Below are 18,965 nucleotides of genomic sequence, written 5' to 3' on the forward strand. Positions count from 1 at the left end.
CTTTGTTTCCTCCAGGCTGTTGAGAGACAATTTACATATTTCAAGTGTTGGCTAATGCTTCTTCTCCTAGTGAAAGGCTCGTCCTGCTGGGTTTTGGGTTGCTGCATGCAGATCTGTCTTCTCCTCTCCCCTTCCCTTTCTTTGACTTGGAAAGTTTCCAGGTAGCACCCACCTTGTGTTACTTGACCTAGTTTTTGTCATCTTGTGTTCATTGTGTTGCACAATGTAATCCTCCACACGATGACCATCCAAGCGTCCTCATTGCCCCAGACCCTCTGTGGGTAATGGGCACGACATTAGGAATATATATCAGAAAGGTGGCCTCCTTGAGGTGGCAATGAAGTCTTTTAACTCTTCAGTGCACCTATTTACCCGTGGCTCTACTTGCAGAAAGGAGACCTTTGCTTTTTTTGTCACATTATATGGCTTCATTGAAACCTGATTGCATCGAGTAGCCTCCATATTGTATGTAGCTTGTTAGACAGGCTCCATTCTCATGTTTTGGTTTCTCTGTCGTCTTAGACAAAGGCATCTCAATTGGAAATCTATAGGGGATCATAACCTTGTAAAACCATGGAATTGTATTATTGTGTTGGCCCTTTAAGACACTGGCTGATTAAATTGCCAAGAGAAGAAAGTAGTTAAGAGTCATCATTTTTATTTTCATTGTTTGGCTTATTTATTTATTTTTTTTAACTCTTGATTTTTTTTTTAATTATTTTATTATTTTTCTTAAATTGTTTTATTTTTCTACAGATATTCTTGTATTTGCCTGATTTTATTGGTTTCTAGGCTTCAATTTTTATTTAGTATCAATTTTGGTATTTATTTCTCTTATGTACCGTATATTTTTTTATTTTACTTTTCCCATAAGTACGGTATTATTTTAGAATTTGAATTTTAATATAATTTCTTGAATTTTATATCATTTTTTTCCCTTTTTTTCATGCTCACAATTTTTTTTTTTTCCGTTTACATTTTGAATTTATTTATATTTTAATATAATTGTAGGATTTTGTTTTAAACTTATTTTAGAATTTTTTTTTTTTTTAAATATCTATTTTATGTTTTGAGCGCTTTGGATTTCTTCATGGAAAATGGTAACATTTTGAACTTTTTTTTTGTTGTGATTTGCATACTTCCTTTTGTATTTTCCAGGCTGTAGGTTGAAGTTATACGTGACTTTTTATTTCCTAATTTTAACCTAATGTAGGATATAATGGAGAAGTTATAATTACCGGCAAGTTGTATTTGCTGCATGGCATAGGTATAGCGTTATTGGGCAAATTAGTGTTTCGTGGGCAGTTTTTACCTAGCAGATTCTTGCAGTGCTCGGAGCAGCTAGGTGATTTGCTTGTTGCTCGGGATAATACAGTTTTGATGAGTGCCCTTTTAAGTTCTCCAAGGGTTGCAAAACAGCAACTCCCAGCATGCCAGGGCTTGTTAGGAGTTGTTGTTTTGCAAGAGTTGTAGAGCCGCAGGTTGGAGATCATGACAACCAATATGGTGAGCAAAGCTACAGCCCAAGTTCCAAGTATAGACTAATGGACACAGTGCTACCCTCCTGTGTGTTGCACCGTCTGGCGTCCATCTATTCTGCTCGAATTGCACTCTATGCACAGTACAGTACATGCATTTCCTCTGAGACAAGCCTTGGTGGCCCTCGCGGAGCACAAGGACTTTCTCCACATTACAGCCGACCAGCCATGAGCTGATTTCCTGCTGGAGAGAAGGAGCTCTCACTGAGCATGCTCCTCAGCTACTCCTAGTGCTGAAGGCTCATGGAGACACCAGGGTAGGCCTGAGCAGCTACTGGAGGACAATCTGAGTGGTCTGTGGTGGAGGTACGTCAGTTCGCCCTTTTGCTTACTCGCTTAAAAGCATCAAGCAAGCACCTTCCTTCCTTTTTTCCCCTCCAGTGTTTTTCTTCTTAAGGAGTTGGACGGTGGAAAGTTTGCAGTCGCCGCCACCCATCCCCAGAGTCATTCTTTAATTTGCATTACTAAAAAGGCAACAGAGATATAAAATAAAAAAGCAAACAGTGGGATGCACCTTTATAGAAGATCTTCACCCAAACAGGGAGGATTTTGAGCCTTGTGGTCGGGGTGAGCTGATGACATTGAGCCCGATGTCTTGACTGTATGTGGCTGCGTCTAATTCTCCACTTGTGCTGGACACATCTGTGTTCTTGCATTTTTACAATCCTGAATGGTTAAAATTCTTTGGATGAACCTATTTCCTTTTAACTCCTCTTGGAGTGGCATCCTGCCATTTGCAAGGCTTGTCCTGGAAGTCTCGGGGGGTGACATGGAGTCCTCGTGTTTTGACCTGGAGAAGATAAAGTAGCTCAAAGTTCTTACAGTTATTAGATGGTTGTCAGGGCGGACAAGTATAGGGTTTAGAGGCCGGACAAGAGGGCTGAAACGTTCTGAATGTTTTCTGCAAACTTTTTAATATGTTCTTTCAAAATACTCCTGGGCTTGAATTAAATAAAATCCAGTAGCAATGAGATTGTGCTAGTTTAAGTTGACAGAGATAGCCATAGGTAGCGCCACTTTTTTCTTTTTTCCTGTGAGTTTGTAATCTGCACATTGACTTCAGGAACGACTTAATGGTTTCAAAATCAGTCTTCCATGGAAATCTTGTCCACTTTGAGAAGTTGGGAGCCGAGGACTACCGGGCATAAATACAGTCTTTGATCGAAGCCTGACTGTGGATTACCCACATGTCCATGAAGGTTGTCTTTCGGCAATGAATCTTTAACACTTCCTTCACACGTCCGATTAAAAAAAAAAGTGTACTTAAGACTGTCCCGTTTTTACTATCTGCGTGGTTTTATTTTGGCAGTACGTATGCCATCCGTGTGTACGTCTGCCATTTGTAACACTTAAAAATCTGTAAGTTCTATATTGCATTCTATACCGGCATGTGTCACACAGACAGCACATAGATGTCACACTTATGTCATCCGTGTGCGGTGCGTATCGTCATCCTTGCTACTGGAAAAAAACGGACATGCCTGGATCTGGGTGTGGGTCACGCAGACACACTGTACGTGTGAAATCACGGACATGTGCACAGCCCCATAGATTATAATGGGTGTGCGTGTGTACATGTCTCCGGTACGTGTGAAAACGGACCTGTGAAGTTGGCTTAAGATGGATTCTTCAAAAATAATGTGGTTCCTAGTGACATTTACTGTCATTATTGTCCTTATTAACCCTTTACAGAGTCTTACCATGAAACTTAGAATATAGAGCCAATGCAGAAACTTCTCTAGAAGGAAAAGACCGCCAGCTCTGTAAACAGCTTTTTTTGTGTTTTTTTTTTCTTTCCCTTTGTCAGTGCAAAGTACACCCCACAGACTTTTATAATTGTCTTCTCACCCAGCCAACCAGTCTTTACTTTACACTATTTAGGGGCTAAAACCCCAAAAAGCAGTTGTTTGCAAATTTAGTTTTTTCCTTCCTGTTTCGAGACGATCCTGGTTTGGCTTCCTTTTTCAAGTCTTTGGTAAGGCTCTTTAACAACATATTTACTCATAGGGTAAGCATTGAGGTTTGTGTTTTTTCTTTTTTTGCAGGCATCCACACAAAAGTTTGATGTGTGTGTTTTTTTTAATCCATTTTCCTCAAGGATCAATATTAACCTCTAGGATTGCTACCTCCGATAACTGGCATTAGAGACCCTGTTCACTTTCAAGAGGATGTTTGCATGCATTTTGCCAGAGAGCAATGCAGGCCTATAAGTCTCCATATGCCAACTTCTCATTTTCCAGAGAACATTGCATGGCTTATAAGTCTCCATACGCAAACTTGACATTTTCCCAAAGGAGAAATTCATGGCCTATAAGTCTCCATATGCCATCTTTTGCACTGTCCTGAAGGAGAAATTAGCCTTCACTACAACTTTAAGTGAAGACCATAAATCCTGATCGATCTCACCTATGAGTGGGTCGCAGTTTTTGAGATTTGCATGAATGACTTTTTATTTAATGTCCGACAAAATCTGAGAAAATCCGACCCAGAAGATTCAGTTTTTCAACAAATCTGGTTGTAAGATATAATGGGGGTCAATAATAAAATTACGGTAAGTATTGGGAGGGCAGAAAGGTTTAGTGTTTCATCCCACCTTTGTAGGAGAGAGAAGGGGCGGCTTTCCCTTGCTTGATATCTGTGGAAAACTGCTGAAGGCGTTGTCTGGTACTGCTCCCGTCCATTAGCAGGGCTGTGGAGTTGGTAAGCCAAACCTCCGACTCCACAGCCCTGTCCATTAGAGTAGAATAGATGGATGCTACCTGCCGATCACGCATGCATCCTGGCAGGCATGTGCAGGCGCGCAGTGTCGTTAGCTCCTACCCTTCCGATTTGGAAGTGAGCAATGACAGACAACCAAGCATTGGTGCGAATCGATAAGCACAACCAGTAATCTGTGGCCAATGGATGGGAACCATGAGAACCACTTCTTACCTGATGGCATCCCCGGCTTGTCTTTGATTAGCCGGCCTCGTTGTGGATTGTGGATGCCGATATGACCAACTAATGAAAATGGAAGCCATCTGGTGAGATAATAATAATATTTTTTTATTTATATAGCGCCAACATATTCCGCAGCACTTTACAATTAAGCGGGGACATGTACAAACAATACATTCGGTACAAGTTAAGACAGTTTAAACAGTGACATTAGGGGTGAGGTCCCTGCTCGCAAGCTTACAATCTACAAGGAAATAAGGGGACACAATAGGTGAAAAGTGCTTGTTATTTCAGGTCTGGCAATTATAATAGGGATTTTCATATAAAGGTGCATGATCCGGTCATCAGCCCGTGTGTTTAAGTGCAATAGTCAAGTATCAAGTGCAGTTATCGTGTGTATGGAGGGTGTGGAGACAGATGAATAGTAGGGTGCAGATTCAGAATAATATTTGGAAGGAGGGAACAGGGCAAAGTTAGTTTACTGAGTAGTTCATGTGGTAGACTTGTTTGAAGAGATGGGTTTTTAAAGCGCGCTTGAATAGGTCGGGGCTAGGTTTCAGTCTGATCGTCTGGGGAAGTGCATTCCAGAGAGCTGGCGCAGCACGAGAGAAGTCTCGGAGACGGAGGTGCGAGGTTCGGATTACCGGGGATGTTAGTCTTAGGTCATTTGTAGAACGGAGGGCATGTGTAGGGCGATAGACGGAGATGAGAGAGGAGATATAAGGCGGTGCAGAACAGTGGAGAGCTTTGTGGGTGAGAGAGATGAGTTTATACTGGACCCTGTAGCGAATGGGTAGCCAGTGTAATGACTGGCACAAGATGGAGGCATCGGTGAAGCGGCTGGACAGAAATAAGACCCTGGCTGCCGCATTCAAGATGGATTGAAGAGGAGAAAGTTTGGTAAGAGGGAGACCGATCAGAAGAGAGTTGCAGTAGTCCAGATGGGAATGAATAAGAGCGACAGTAAGAGTCTTAGCAGTTTCAAAGGTGAGAAAAGGTCGGATTCTGGAGATGTTTTTAAGATGCAGGTGACAGGAGCGAGTGAGTGATCGGATATAGGGAGTAAAGGAAAGTTCGGTGTCGAATATGACCCCAAGACAGCGGGCATGCTGCTTGGGAGTTATGGTTGAACCCTCCAGGGTAATTTCGATGTTGGGTAGAGTGAGGTTAGTAGAAGGGAGAAACACAAGAAGTTCTGTTTTGGAGAGATTTACCTTCAGTGAGATGATGCCTTTCTCACGGCTCCCGTTCAGTGGCCACACATTATTGACCTGGTCCTTCGAATCGATTGGCACCAACTCTTAAGGAAAACCCTTCTAAGTTTTTGAGGGTACTTTTCAACACCTAAGGGAACTTTTGTCTAAAGTCGTTGCCCCTTGGGGAACACGTCTCCTCTGTGTTAACACTCCTGTTTCCTCCAAGATATTCAATAGGGAAAAAAAAAAAGAACCTTCGGAAGATTTCTGAAATTTTTAACCATTGTTGTCAAGGAAACCGTCGTTTCTGCGGCTGCCAAGAATGTGCCATTAAGAAAATATAGTTTACAACTTGTGAGCCCGGCAGCTGCGGCTCGTGCAGCCTGCTATGGAACTACAACTCACAGCATACTAGAAGTGGTGAGGGCATACTGGGGGTTACAACACAGGTTGTAAACTACTAATGTTTATTGTGCAAATTGAAGATCTTGGAGGCATTTTTTTTTTGCAAATGTTGGCCTTTGTTTAGAAGGTCTGACACAATGGACGTGTGTGCACTGGGCGGGCGGCTCGGCATTGTGTGGGATTGTAGTGCACGCTGCTGGAATGTGGCTCCTGGCTGCAAAAAAACTCTTGGATTTAGGAAAAACGGCCTGGAAATGATTGCTGAAGCTTCCAGGGAGCAGCACGTGGCGGTGTAATTGCCAGGCCACCGGTCTGTAGGTTGACGTTACAGCTGGTGGATTAGCTGATATTCATTGCAATGACACTTCCTCCTTTTTCTTTCTTTCTTTTTTTTTTTTGTTACTGTTGATCGCCGTGCAATGGCTGAGAATCTGTGTGCACTGAGCATGCCCCAAGTCTGGCTGCACCCACAGTGTCTGGAACGTGTGTGAAGCTTCTTGTAGGCCTGGACCAGGTAGGACAATGCATTTCGATGGGAAACCAGAGCAATTTTTGGACATTGAAGTGAGGACAGACACCCCTGAGGAGATAAGAGGTGGCATGCTACAGCATGGCAAAGCGGGCACTCTAGCCTTGCATGGGTATGTGTGTAGATGACTGCTGTTGGCCATGGTGACTTCTAACTTGGAGGAAGGAAGGAATTGGCGTCAGATCCCACCTTTTTATGTTTTGCAATGTCGGGAAAGCTGCCAGACATTAAATGCCGTGGTGTCTGCAGCTGTCTGCCTTCCAGCAGGTGCAGGCAATGGATTTATTTACTACTCACCGGTAAATGCTCCAATTTTGTAGCCGTTTTTTCTGCATGCTGATGTGAAGCATTCCCTATATTCCACATAGATGGCCCCACAGACGGCCTCCGACATTGGATGGCTTGAAAATCCATTATGACTCAACTAGACTGGGCAGATCTTTTCCCACTATGGCACAAAGGCCAAGATCACACATGGGCAGTGACTGTGGTTGGGGAAGGATACAGATATGGTTATCACATGCAGCCTGTTTTAGTGCTTTATTTCACTTTTCTTTTTATAGCTGGAAGTGAAGTATTTGCTAAGGTTGTTATGTGTGAAATCACGTGTGTTTGTGTTTTTCCTATTCAGGTTAATGTGGAAAATCCACAGAAAAAAGTGATCAAGCAGAATGTGTTACGGAGAAGGTAGTAGGGACTCAATAAAGAGCATAAAGTTAGACAGTAGGGACGTAGAGCGTGCTGTGATAGGGAGAAGACAGGACTGAACGTAGAGCGTGCTGTGATAGGGAGAAGACAGTAGGGACTGAACGTAGAGCGTGCTGTGATAGGGAGAAGACAGTAAGGACTGAACGTAGCGCGTGCTGTGATAGGGAGAAGACAGTAAGGACTGAACGTAGAGCGTGCTGTGATAGGGAGAAGACAGTAAGGACTGAACGTAGAGCGTGCTGTGATAGGGAGAAGACAGTAGGGACTGAACGTAGAGCGTGCTGTGATAGGGAGAAGACAGTAAGGACTGAACGTAGAGCGTGCTGTGATAGGGAGAAGACAGTAAGGACTGAACGTAGAGCGTGCTATGATAGGGAGAAGACAGTAAGGACTGAACGTACAGCGTGCTATGATAGGGAGAAGACAGTAAGGACTGAACGTAGAGTGTGCTATGATAGGGAGAAGACAGTAGGGACTGAACGTAGAGCGTGCTGTGAGGGAGAAGATAGTATGGACTGAACGTAGAGCGTGCTGTGATAGGGAGAAGACAGTAGGGACTGAACGTAGAGCGTGCTGTGATAGGGAGAAGACAGTAAGGACTGAACATAGAGCGTGCTGTGATGGGGAGAAGATAGTAGGGATTGAATGTAGAGCGTGCTGTGAGGGAGAAGATAGTAGGGATTGAACGTAGAGCGTGCTGTGATAGGGAGAAGACAGGAGGGACTGAACGTAGAGCGTCCTGTGATAGGGAGAAGACAGGAGGGACTGAACGTAGAGCGTGCTGTGATAGGGAGAAGACAGGAGGGACTGAACGTAGAGCGTGTTGTGATAGGGAGAAGACAGTAAGGACTGAACGTAGAGCGTGCTGTGATGGGGAGAAGATAGTAGGGACTAAACATAGAGCGTGCTGTGATAGGGAGAAGACAGTATGCACTCAACGTGGAGCGTGCTGTGATAGGGAGAAGACAGTATGGACTGAACGTAGAGCGTGCTGTGATAGGGAGAAGACAGTAGGGACTGAACGTAGAGCGTGCTGTGATAGGGAGAAGACAGTAAGGACTGAACGTAGAGCGTGCTGTGATAGGGAGAAGACAGTAAGGACTGAACGTAGAGCGTGCTGTGATAGGGAGAAGACAGTAAGGACTGAACGTAGAGCGTGCTGTGATAGGGAGAAGACAGTAGGGACTGAACGTAGAGCGTGCTGTGATAGGGAGAATACAGTAAGGACTGAACGTAGAGCGTGCTGTGATAGGGAGAAGACAGTAAGGACTGAACGTAGAGCGTGCTGTGATAGGGAGAAGACAGTAAGGACTGAACGTAGAGCGTGCTGTGATAGGGAGAAGACAGTAAGGACTGAACGTACAGCGTGCTATGATAGGGAGAAGACAGTAAGGACTGAACGTAGAGTGTGCTATGATAGGGAGAAGACAGTAGGGACTGAACGTAGAGCGTGCTGTGAGGGAGAAGATAGTATGGACTGAACGTAGAGCGTGCTGTGATAGGGAGAAGACAGTAGGGACTGAACGTAGAGCGTGCTGTGATAGGGAGAAGACAGTAAGGACTGAACATAGAGCGTGCTGTGATGGGGAGAAGATAGTAGGGATTGAATGTAGAGCGTGCTGGGAGGGAGAAGATAGTAGGGATTGAACGTAGAGCGTGCTGTGATAGGGAGAAGACAGGAGGGACTGAACGTAGAGCGTCCTGTGATAGGGAGAAGACAGGAGGGACTGAACGTAGAGCGTGCTGTGATAGGGAGAAGACAGGAGGGACTGAACGTAGAGCGTGTTGTGATAGGGAGAAGACAGTAAGGACTGAACGTAGAGCGTGCTGTGATGGGGAGAAGATAGTAGGGACTAAACATAGAGCGTGCTGTGATAGGGAGAAGACAGTATGCACTCAACGTGGAGCGTGCTGTGATAGGGAGAAGACAGTATGGACTGAACGTAGAGCGTGCTGTGATAGGGAGAAGACAGTAGGGACTGAACGTAGAGCGTGCTGTGATAGGGAGAAGACAGTAAGGACTGAACGTAGAGCGTGCTGTGATAGGGAGAAGACAGTAAGGACTGAACGTAGAGCGTGCTGTGATAGGGAGAAGACAGTAAGGACTGAACGTAGAGCGTGCTGTGATAGGGAGAAGACAGTAGGGACTGAACGTAGAGCGTGCTGTGATAGGGAGAATACAGTAAGGACTGAACGTAGAGCGTGCTGTGATAGGGAGAAGACAGTAAGGACTGAACGTAGAGCGTGCTGTGATAGGGAGAAGACAGTAAGGACTGAACGTAGAGCGTGCTGTGATAGGGAGAAGACAGTAAGGACTGAACGTACAGCGTGCTATGATAGGGAGAAGACAGTAAGGACTGAACGTAGAGTGTGCTATGATAGGGAGAAGACAGTAGGGACTGAACGTAGAGCGTGCTGTGAGGGAGAAGATAGTATGGACTGAACGTAGAGCGTGCTGTGATAGGGAGAAGACAGTAGGGACTGAACGTAGAGCGTGCTGTGATAGGGAGAAGACAGTAAGGACTGAACATAGAGCGTGCTGTGATGGGGAGAAGATAGTAGGGATTGAATGTAGAGCGTGCTGGGAGGGAGAAGATAGTAGGGATTGAACGTAGAGCGTGCTGTGATAGGGAGAAGACAGGAGGGACTGAACGTAGAGCGTCCTGTGATAGGGAGAAGACAGGAGGGACTGAACGTAGAGCGTGCTGTGATAGGGAGAAGACAGGAGGGACTGAACGTAGAGCGTGTTGTGATAGGGAGAAGACAGTAAGGACTGAACGTAGAGCGTGCTGTGATGGGGAGAAGATAGTAGGGACTAAACATAGAGCGTGCTGTGATAGGGAGAAGACAGTATGCACTCAACGTGGAGCGTGCTGTGATAGGGAGAAGACAGTATGGACTGAACGTAGAGCGTGCTGTGATAGGGAGAAGACAGTAGGGACTGAACGTAGAGCGTGCTGTGATAGGGAGAAGACAGTATGCACTGAACGTGGAGCGTGCTGTGATAGGGAGAAGACAGTATGGACTGAACGTAGAGCGTGCTGTGATAGGGAGAAGACAGTAGGGGCTGAACGTAGAGCGTGCTGTGATAGGGAGAAGACAGTAGGGAGTGACCGTAGAGCGTGCTGTGATAGGGAGAAGACAGTAAGGACTGAGCGTAGAGCGTGCTGTGATAGGGAGAAGACAGTAGGGACTGAACATAGAGCGTGCTGTGATAGGGAGAAGACTATGCACTGAACGTGGAGCGTGCTGTGATAGGGAGAAGATAGTATGGACTGAACGTAGAGCGTGCTGTGATAGGGAGAAGACAGTATGGACTGAACGTAGAGCGTGCTGTGATAGGGAGAAGACAGTATGGACTGAACGTAGAGCGTGCTGTGATAGGGAGAAGACAGTAGGGACTGAACGTAGAGCGTGCTGTGATAGGGAGAAGATAGTAGGGATTGAATGTAGAGCGTGCTGTGAGGGAGAAGATAGTGATTGAACGTAGAGCGTGCTGAGATAGGGAGAAGACTATGCACTCAACGTGGAGCGAGCTGTGATAGGGAGAAGGCAGTATGGACTGAACGTAGAGCGTGCTGTGATGGGGAGAAGATAGTAGGGACTAAACGTAGAGCGTGCTGTGAGGGAGAAGATAGTAGTGATTGAACGTAGAGCGTGCTGTGTTAGGGAGAAGACTATGCACTCAACGTGGAGCGAGCTGTGATAGGGAGAAGGCAGTATGGACTGAACGTAGAGCGTGCTGTGATGGGGAGAAGACAGTAGGGAATGAACGTAGAGCGTGCTGTGATAGGGAGAAGACAGTATGGACTGAACGTAGAGCGTATTGTGATAGGGAGAAGACAGTAAGGACTGAACGTAGAGCGTGCTGTGATGGGGAGAAGATAGTAGGGACTAAACATAGAGCGTGCTGTGATAGGGAGAAGACAGTATGCACTCAACGTGGAGCGTGCTGTGATAGGGAGAAGACAGTATGGACTGAACGTAGAGCGTGCTGTGATAGGGAGAAGACAGTAGGGACTGAACGTAGAGCGTGCTGTGATAGGGAGAAGACAGTATGCACTGAACGTGGAGCGTGCTGTGATAGGGAGAAGACAGTATGGACTGAACGTAGAGCGTGCTGTGATAGGGAGAAGACAGTAGGGACTGAACGTAGAGCGTGCTGTGATAGGGAGAAGACAGTAGGGACTGAACGTAGAGCGTGCTGTGATAGGGAGAAGACAGTATGCACTGAACGTAGAGCGTGCTGTGATAGGGAGAAGACCGGACTGAACGTAGAGCGTGCGGTGATAGGGAGAAGACAGTAGGGACTGAACGTAGAGCGTTCTGTGATGGGGAGAAGACAGTAGGGACTGAACGTAGAGCGTTCTGTGATGGGGAGAAGACAGTAGGGACTGAACGTAGAGCGTGCTGTGATAGGGAGAAGACCGGACTGAACGTAGAGCGTGCAGTGATAGGGAGAAGACAGTATGCACTGAAAGTGGAGCGTGCTGTGATAGGGAGAAGACAGTAGGGAGTGACCGTAGAGCGTGCTGTGATAGGGAGAAGACAGTAAGGACTGAGCGTAGAGCGTGCTGTGATAGGGAGAAGACAGTAGGGACTGAACATAGAGCGTGCTGTGATAGGGAGAAGACTATGCACTGAACGTGGAGCGTGCTGTGATAGGGAGAAGATAGTATGGACTGAACGTAGAGCGTGCTGTGATAGGGAGAAGACAGTATGGACTGAACGTAGAGCGTGCTGTGATAGGGAGAAGACAGTATGGACTGAACGTAGAGCGTGCTGTGATAGGGAGAAGACAGTAGGGACTGAACGTAGAGTGTGCTGTGTTAAGGAGAAGGCACTATGAACTGAACGTAGAGCGTGCTGTGATGGGGAGAAGACAGTATGGACTGAACGTAGAGCGTGCTGTGATAGGGAGAAGATAGTAGGGATTGAATGTAGAGCGTGCTGTGAGGGAGAAGATAGTAGTGATTGAACGTAGAGCGTGCTGAGATAGGGAGAAGACTATGCACTCAACGTGGAGCGAGCTGTGATAGGGAGAAGGCAGTATGGACTGAACGTAGAGCGTGCTGTGATGGGGAGAAGATAGTAGGGACTAAACGTAGAGCGTGCTGTGAGGGAGAAGATAGTAGTGATTGAACGTAGAGCGTGCTGTGTTAGGGAGAAGACTATGCACTCAACGTGGAGCGAGCTGTGATAGGGAGAAGGCAGTATGGACTGAACGTAGAGCGTGCTGTGATAGGGAGAAGGCACTATGAACTGAACGTAGAGCGTGCTGTGATAGGGAGAAGACAGTAGGGACTGAACGTAGAGCGTGTTGTGATAGGGAGAAGACAGTATGGACTGAACGTAGAGCGTGCTGTGATAGGGAGAAGATAGTAGGGATTGAATGTAGAGCGTGCTGTGATAGGGAGAAGACAGAAGGGGCTGAACGTAGAGCGTGCTGTGATAGGGAGAAGACAGTAACGACTGAACATAGAGCGTGCTGTGATAAGGAGAAGACCGTATGGACTGAACGTAGAGTTGCTGTAATAGGGAGAAGACAGCAGGGACTGAACATAGAGTGTGCTGTGATAGGGAGAAGATAGTAGGGACTGAACGTAGAGCGTGCTGTGATAGGAAGAAGACAGTAGGGATTGAATGTAGAGCGTGTTATGATAGGGAGAAGATAGTAGGGACTGGAGGGAGTGTGCTGTGATAGGGTGAAGACAGTATGCACTGAACGTAGAGCGTGCTGTGATAGGGAGAAGACTGTAGGGACTGCACGTAGAGAGTGCTGTGATAGGGAGAAGATAGTATGGACTGAACGTAGAGCGTGCTGTGATAGGGAGAAGACAGTATGGACTGAACGTAGAGTGTGCTGTGATGGGGAGAAGACAGTAGGGACTGCACGTAGAGCGTGCTGTGATAGAGAGAAGACAGTATGGACTGAACGTAGAGCGTGCTGTGATAGGGAGAAAATAGTAGGGACTGATCGTAGAGTGTGCTGTGATAGGGAGAAGACAGTATGGACTGAACATAGAGCGTGCTGTGATAGGGAGAAGACAGTAGGGATTGAACGTAGAGCGTGTTATGATAGGGAGAAGATAGTAGGGACTGAACGTAGAGCGTGCTGTGATAGGGAGAAGACAGTATGGACTGAACGTAGAGCGTGCTGTGATAGGGAGAAGACAGTATGGACTGAACGTAGAGCGTGCTGTGATAGAGAGAAAATAGTAGGGACTGAACGTAGAGAGTGCTGTGATAGGGAGAAGATAGTAGGGACTGAACGTAGAGCGTGCTGTGATAGGGAGAAGACAGTATGGACTGAACGTAGAGCGTGCTGTGATAGGGAGAAAATAGTAGGGACTGATCGTAGCGTGTGCTGTGATAGGGAGAAGACAGTAGGGACTGAATGTAGAGCGTGCTGTGATAGGGTGAAGACAGTAGGGACTTAATGTAGAGCATTAAGTGATGGGGATGAAGCTGTAGGGATTCTAAAAAGTAGATGACATGAAGCAGTGAAGAGTAAGGCCAGGTTCACACCCATCCAGTGCTGTGGCATGAGGCAAAAAAATTACTATTGCTGGGGCAGAGGCCAGACGGTGTCCACAGTGACTGTTGGCTTCATTCATGTGATGGTCTCTGTTGAGGTTTCTGTGGGAATTCTACATTGGGGAAAAAAGGATTAAGTCAGCCACCAATTGTACAACTATGAGAGTCAAAGTGAGAAATCAAATCCAGAAAATCACCCTGTCTGATTTGGCAACATTTATTTTGCAAATTGTGGTGGAAAATAAGTATTTGGTCATTAACAAAAGTTCATCTCAATATTTTGTTATATATCTACTAGATGGTGGCCCGATTCTAACGCATCGGGTATTCTAGAATATGCATGTCCACGTAGTATATTGCCCAGCGACGTAGTATATTGCCCAGCCACGTAGTATATTGCCCAGCCACGTAGTATATTGCTCAGCACAGAGCCACGTAGTATACAGACTTAAAAAACAAATAAACATATACTCACCTTCCGAAGGCCCGTTGAAGTCCTGCTATACTCACCCTCCGCCGCCTTTTCCGCTCCTCTGGACGCGCCCGGGACCGCTCCATTGTAAGCGCCAGCTTCCGCTCCCAGCGCTGGTGTGAGCAGGACCTATGATGATGTCGCGGTCACATGACCGTGACATCACGGCAGGTCCTTGTCGCACACCAGCCCTGGGACGGGACCTCACCGGAAGCTGCATAGGCAGCATCAATAGTAAATAGTTGGGGACACACAGGGTTAATAGCAGCGGTAACGGAGTGCGTTACACCACGGGCCGTTACTGCAGCCATTAACCCTGTGTGAGTGGAGGGAATTACGGAGCGGGCACCGGGCAGTGAGTGCAGGGGAGTAGGGGAGGGACTAATGCCATGCCATGACAGGCAGCTGCCGCGAGACCAATCAGCGAACGAATAACCGTGACAGAAATACAGACAGACGGAAGTACCCCTTAGACAATTATGTATATAGATTGTTGGCAATGACAGAGGTCAGCCGTTTTCTTTAAGTCTTCACAAGGTTGGCACACACTGCTGGTGGTATGTTGGCCCATTTCTTCATGCAGATCTCCTCTAGAGCAGTGATGTTTTGGGCCTGTCGCTGAGCCACACGGACTTTCAACTCCCTCCAAAGGTTTTCTATGAGGTTGAGATCTGGAGACTGGCTAGGCCACTCCAGGACCTTCATATGCTTCTTACGAAGCCCTGTTGGTGTGCTTGGGGATCATTATCATGCTGAAAGAGCTATCCACGTTTCATTTTCAATGCCCTTGCTGATGGAAGGAGGTTTGCACTCCAAATAAGTCGTCCTGGTCCCTTTGCAGAGAAACCCCCAAAACATGATTTTGCCACCCCCATGCTTCACAGTAGGTATGGTGTTCCTTGGATGCAACTCAGCATTCTGTTGTCTCCAAACACTACAAGTTTTGTTTCTACCAAACAGTTCTTCTTTGGTTTCATCAGACCATATGACATTCTCCCAATACTCTTCTGGATAATCCAAATGCTCTCTAGCAAACTTCAGATGAGCCCGGACATGTACTGGCTTAAGCAGGGGGACACGTCTGGCACTGCAGGATCTGAGTCCCTGGTGGCTTAGTGTGTTACTGATGGTAGCCTTTGTTACGGTGGTCCCAGCTCTATGTAGGTCATTCACTAGGTCCCCCATGTGGTTCTGGGAATTTTGATCACCGTTCCTGTGATCATTTTGACCCTACTGGGTGAGATCTTGCGTGGAGCCCAAGATCGAGGGAGATTATCAGTGGCCTTCTATGTCTTCCATTATTACTGCTCCCATAGTTGATTTCCTCACACCAAGCTGCTTGCCTATTGCAGACTCAGTTTTCCCAGCCTGTTGCAGGGCTACAATTTTGTTTCTGGTGTCCTTCGACAGCTCTTTGGTCTTCACCATAGTGGAGTTTGGAGTGTGACTGTTTGAGCTTGTGGACAGGTATCTTTTATACTGATAACAAGTTCAAACAGGCGTCATTACTACAGGTAATGAGTGGAGGACAGAAGAGCCTCTTAAAGAAGAAGTTACATGTCTGTGAGAGCCAGAAATCTAGCATGTTATTAGGTGACCACTTATTTTCCACCAAAATTTGCAAAATAAATCTTGCCAAATCAGACAAGGCAATTTTCTGGATTTGTTTTCTCATTTTGACTCGGATAGTTGTGATCTACCTATGATGTCAATTACAGGCCTCTCTCATCTTTTTAAGTGGGAGAACTTGCACAATTGGTCGCTGACTAAATACTTTTTATCCCCACTGTATTTTCCAGGAATTCTGACAGAAATCTCGACACAGTACTCAGCGGAGAGTCTTACATGTGTGTGAACCTCACCGAACATTCACTTGTTGAACTCTGAATTCACAATTTTAATTCCTGTCGTGTTCCATGTATCCTCTGTGTGGAGTGAGATCATTGAAGCGTCATTTGGTGTAGACAGACTCTATATATGTGCACTATCATGGGGGGCTCCTAGCAAGGACCACTGTGAAGTGCATCGCTCCCTGTGGGTTTCAGTCCACATCCGAGCTTTTTGCTGTGGACTTTCCACTAAGGTAGTGCCTCCTGGAAATGTGCACCCACTGTAAAAACAGTTGTGCACCTTTCTGATAGAAAGACAAGGCACCGGATCATCCTTTCTGTTCCGAACAGCGAGGAAGCACGAAGCGACGCCACCGCCCAGCGTTTGTAGGTGCAAGAGAGGAAAGGTCCAGCTTCCAAATCCAATCAGAGATAATATCGGGATTTTGTTAATCCATTAGAAAGATGTGCACAATACAAAAGTAAAATAATTGAAGAGTCAGACCTCCATGAAACCTACGCATCTGGGACGCCAAACGTTCTTAGTCCTGATATACCACATGTGCTGGTTCTCCACGGTTGTATGTCGTGTGCATAATCCCGTATGAGCAAAAAAATGTTTTAGAAAGTTGCCAAACTTTTTCATTTTCCAATTATTCAGCTTTTTAAATCCTCAGTAGTGTGAGTGACTGCCACACTGTGCTGCTTCCGATTAATTAGTGTTATTTTCATAGATTGGTCTTTTATGGACATGACAATAGCAAGTCTTTGTTTTCTTGTTTTTAGTTTCAGATTGGGGAAAAAGTTGATTCTTAACTTCTCTTTCTAAAAACTTTTTGTTTTTCACGTATTTTCATCTACCTCCTAGGGTGCCATATGCTGCAGCATGTCCGCTCCAGTCGCTGCTATTACAGGAAGATGTCCCCTGTATAACGGTCTAATTTGTCTTCCCCTCGACAGACGATCTTGGGGAAGATAAGGATTCGGTATGTCTGATTTTGGACTGCCTATTCCTTTGTTTTGCCAGCGGCGCTCTCATTTGGTAGAGATGGGAGAGATGGCTGCCGGTCAAATAATCAGCTGAGCTGTCGTTTGGCTGACACCTGGCTAGTTTGTAAGGGGCCCCTTCCAGACATAAACTTAGTAGCAAAGCCACAAAAGAGAACTAAAAGTCCTCCAAAAATTAAAAAATACAGCTGAAAAAGGGGCAGCACCGCGTACCTGCCCAGGTCTCTGAACAAATGCACTACAGGATGCAGCCAGTCCTTATAGCAAAGATGTTGGCAACACAGGTGCAAAATACTAAATAGACAGCCACTCACCACCTACAAGCTCATGGAGGGGGTGGCTGCTTAGTATACATTTGCACAATAGAGGCCTGTATAGCATAAGCACAAATGGCACACAATTTTATAGTGTCTGTACCTGGGGATTGTTTGCCCGCCATCTACCTTGGCCATCTCTCCCATACACAGGAGTGCTCCTGTGACCTCTATGTGGTTTACGATCTCCAGACTGAAATTGAACGCGTCGGATCCTTAGCTCCGCCAACGTCATCCGCCGGGGACCCCCCATACATATACATCAGACTGTCTGCCAAACCATTCTGCATTGCGGTGTGAGACGCCTCCTGTAAGATATAGGCAGGCATCGTGTGCCCCCACTGTCCTTCTTGTGCCCACCCCATCATCAGCCATCAATTGCTTGGCAGTTGCCTGCTGATACCATGCCCTTTCCCTAGCGGTTTGAGAGCTGACGGATGATCTGTTCACAAGGAAGCTGCCATAGTATACAAAGTCTAGAAGATGGAGGCCAGAAGAGCAGCGCCATGAGCACGCATCCAGTGTGACCTGGTCACTGTGCACAGATGGGGTCTACATTGGGACCCCCACCCCACGTATCAGTAGTTTACAGCTCCTCGTGATGCATTGCTAACGATGGATATCCTTATTGCACTGCACAGTCATTTTTTTCCCATTCTCAGACATTTAGCAATTCCGCCTTCTCCTGCTTTCGCCATAAGTTGTCTCTCTTGCACCGTCCTCGTCAGCCACCTCGGCTCTTTGCACACCAGGCGAGGATTCTTGTGGGTTTCCTTGCAATCACCAGAGATGGCTGCTGATGTGAAATGGTTCTCCACACATGATTATTTTAGTTTTTTTTTTTATTGTTAATGCCTCTGTTTTACCTATAGAGGGAGCTAGGTCACGTGACCAGTGCAGAGGCTTCATGGGCCAAGGAAGAAGGGGAAAAAAGGCAGGACACGTTAGCCGTCTCTCACAGGCCTGCACGTCTGGTGGCTCGCCCAGGGGCAGATGTAATGACTGTACAAGTCTGGTAGGGGCTGAAAAGCCAGATCTTCTCTTTGTAAGGTCGTGAGGAGTCCTGGGACTTAGCTTCTTTTGTCATAGACTTTGACTCTGCACCATGTGTAGATGCCTTCATCCAGGAGAAGACCTCACTTATGGCTTAGATTGGTTCCTACCTTCCTAGGTGCGATCCATATCCTTATTGGCTCACGTTATGCACGTCTAGGAGACATTTAATTGGGGAAAGTCTCGTCTAGTTTTTGCTATGGGCTTGCATTGTAGCTCCCATGATGCCGCTTGTTTCAGAAGTTGAGGCTCTTTTTGCACTTTTCCCATCATTCGCTGAACATTTGCTTTTCTTTACTGGTTGCCTCTGTATGGGAGCGTGCAGTCTGCTGCAGAAATAGGTTTACTGACATGGAGGACATTTAATTTGTCCTCCGTTGGGCGTCTGGAGACTTAGTATCAGGGCATGCTGAGAGCTGTAGTTTCCAGGAGGTTTGCA

The 18,965-nt window shown here is 46.3% G+C and overlaps 1 protein-coding gene across 13 annotated transcripts in view; it reads left to right on the top strand.

Moving 5' to 3' along the window:
* The window catches only part of EHMT1 (euchromatic histone lysine methyltransferase 1), a 117,302-nt gene that overhangs the window by 24,391 nt on the left and 73,946 nt on the right, over positions 1–18,965 (top strand). Inside the window, exon 1 of one of the 13 annotated variants that reach the window (XM_069747977.1) lies at positions 6,546–6,590. The exons of 8 other annotated variants lie outside the window; for them this stretch is intronic. Coding sequence is in view for 1 of the 5 variants with exons in the window: in XM_069747966.1 (XP_069604067.1) it covers positions 18,472–18,477 (6 nt within the window). In the remaining 4 variants the exon portion in view is untranslated. Of the gene's footprint in view, positions 1–6,545; positions 6,591–18,426; positions 18,489–18,547; positions 18,645–18,965 lie in introns of those variants that run through there. 4 more of the 13 variants (XM_069747970.1, XM_069747972.1, XM_069747966.1 and 1 more) reach the window with 4 other exon arrangements.

The sequence above is a fragment of the Ranitomeya imitator genome, chromosome 2, assembly GCF_032444005.1.
Source record: "Ranitomeya imitator isolate aRanImi1 chromosome 2, aRanImi1.pri, whole genome shotgun sequence".
NCBI lineage: Eukaryota > Metazoa > Chordata > Amphibia > Anura > Dendrobatidae > Ranitomeya > Ranitomeya imitator.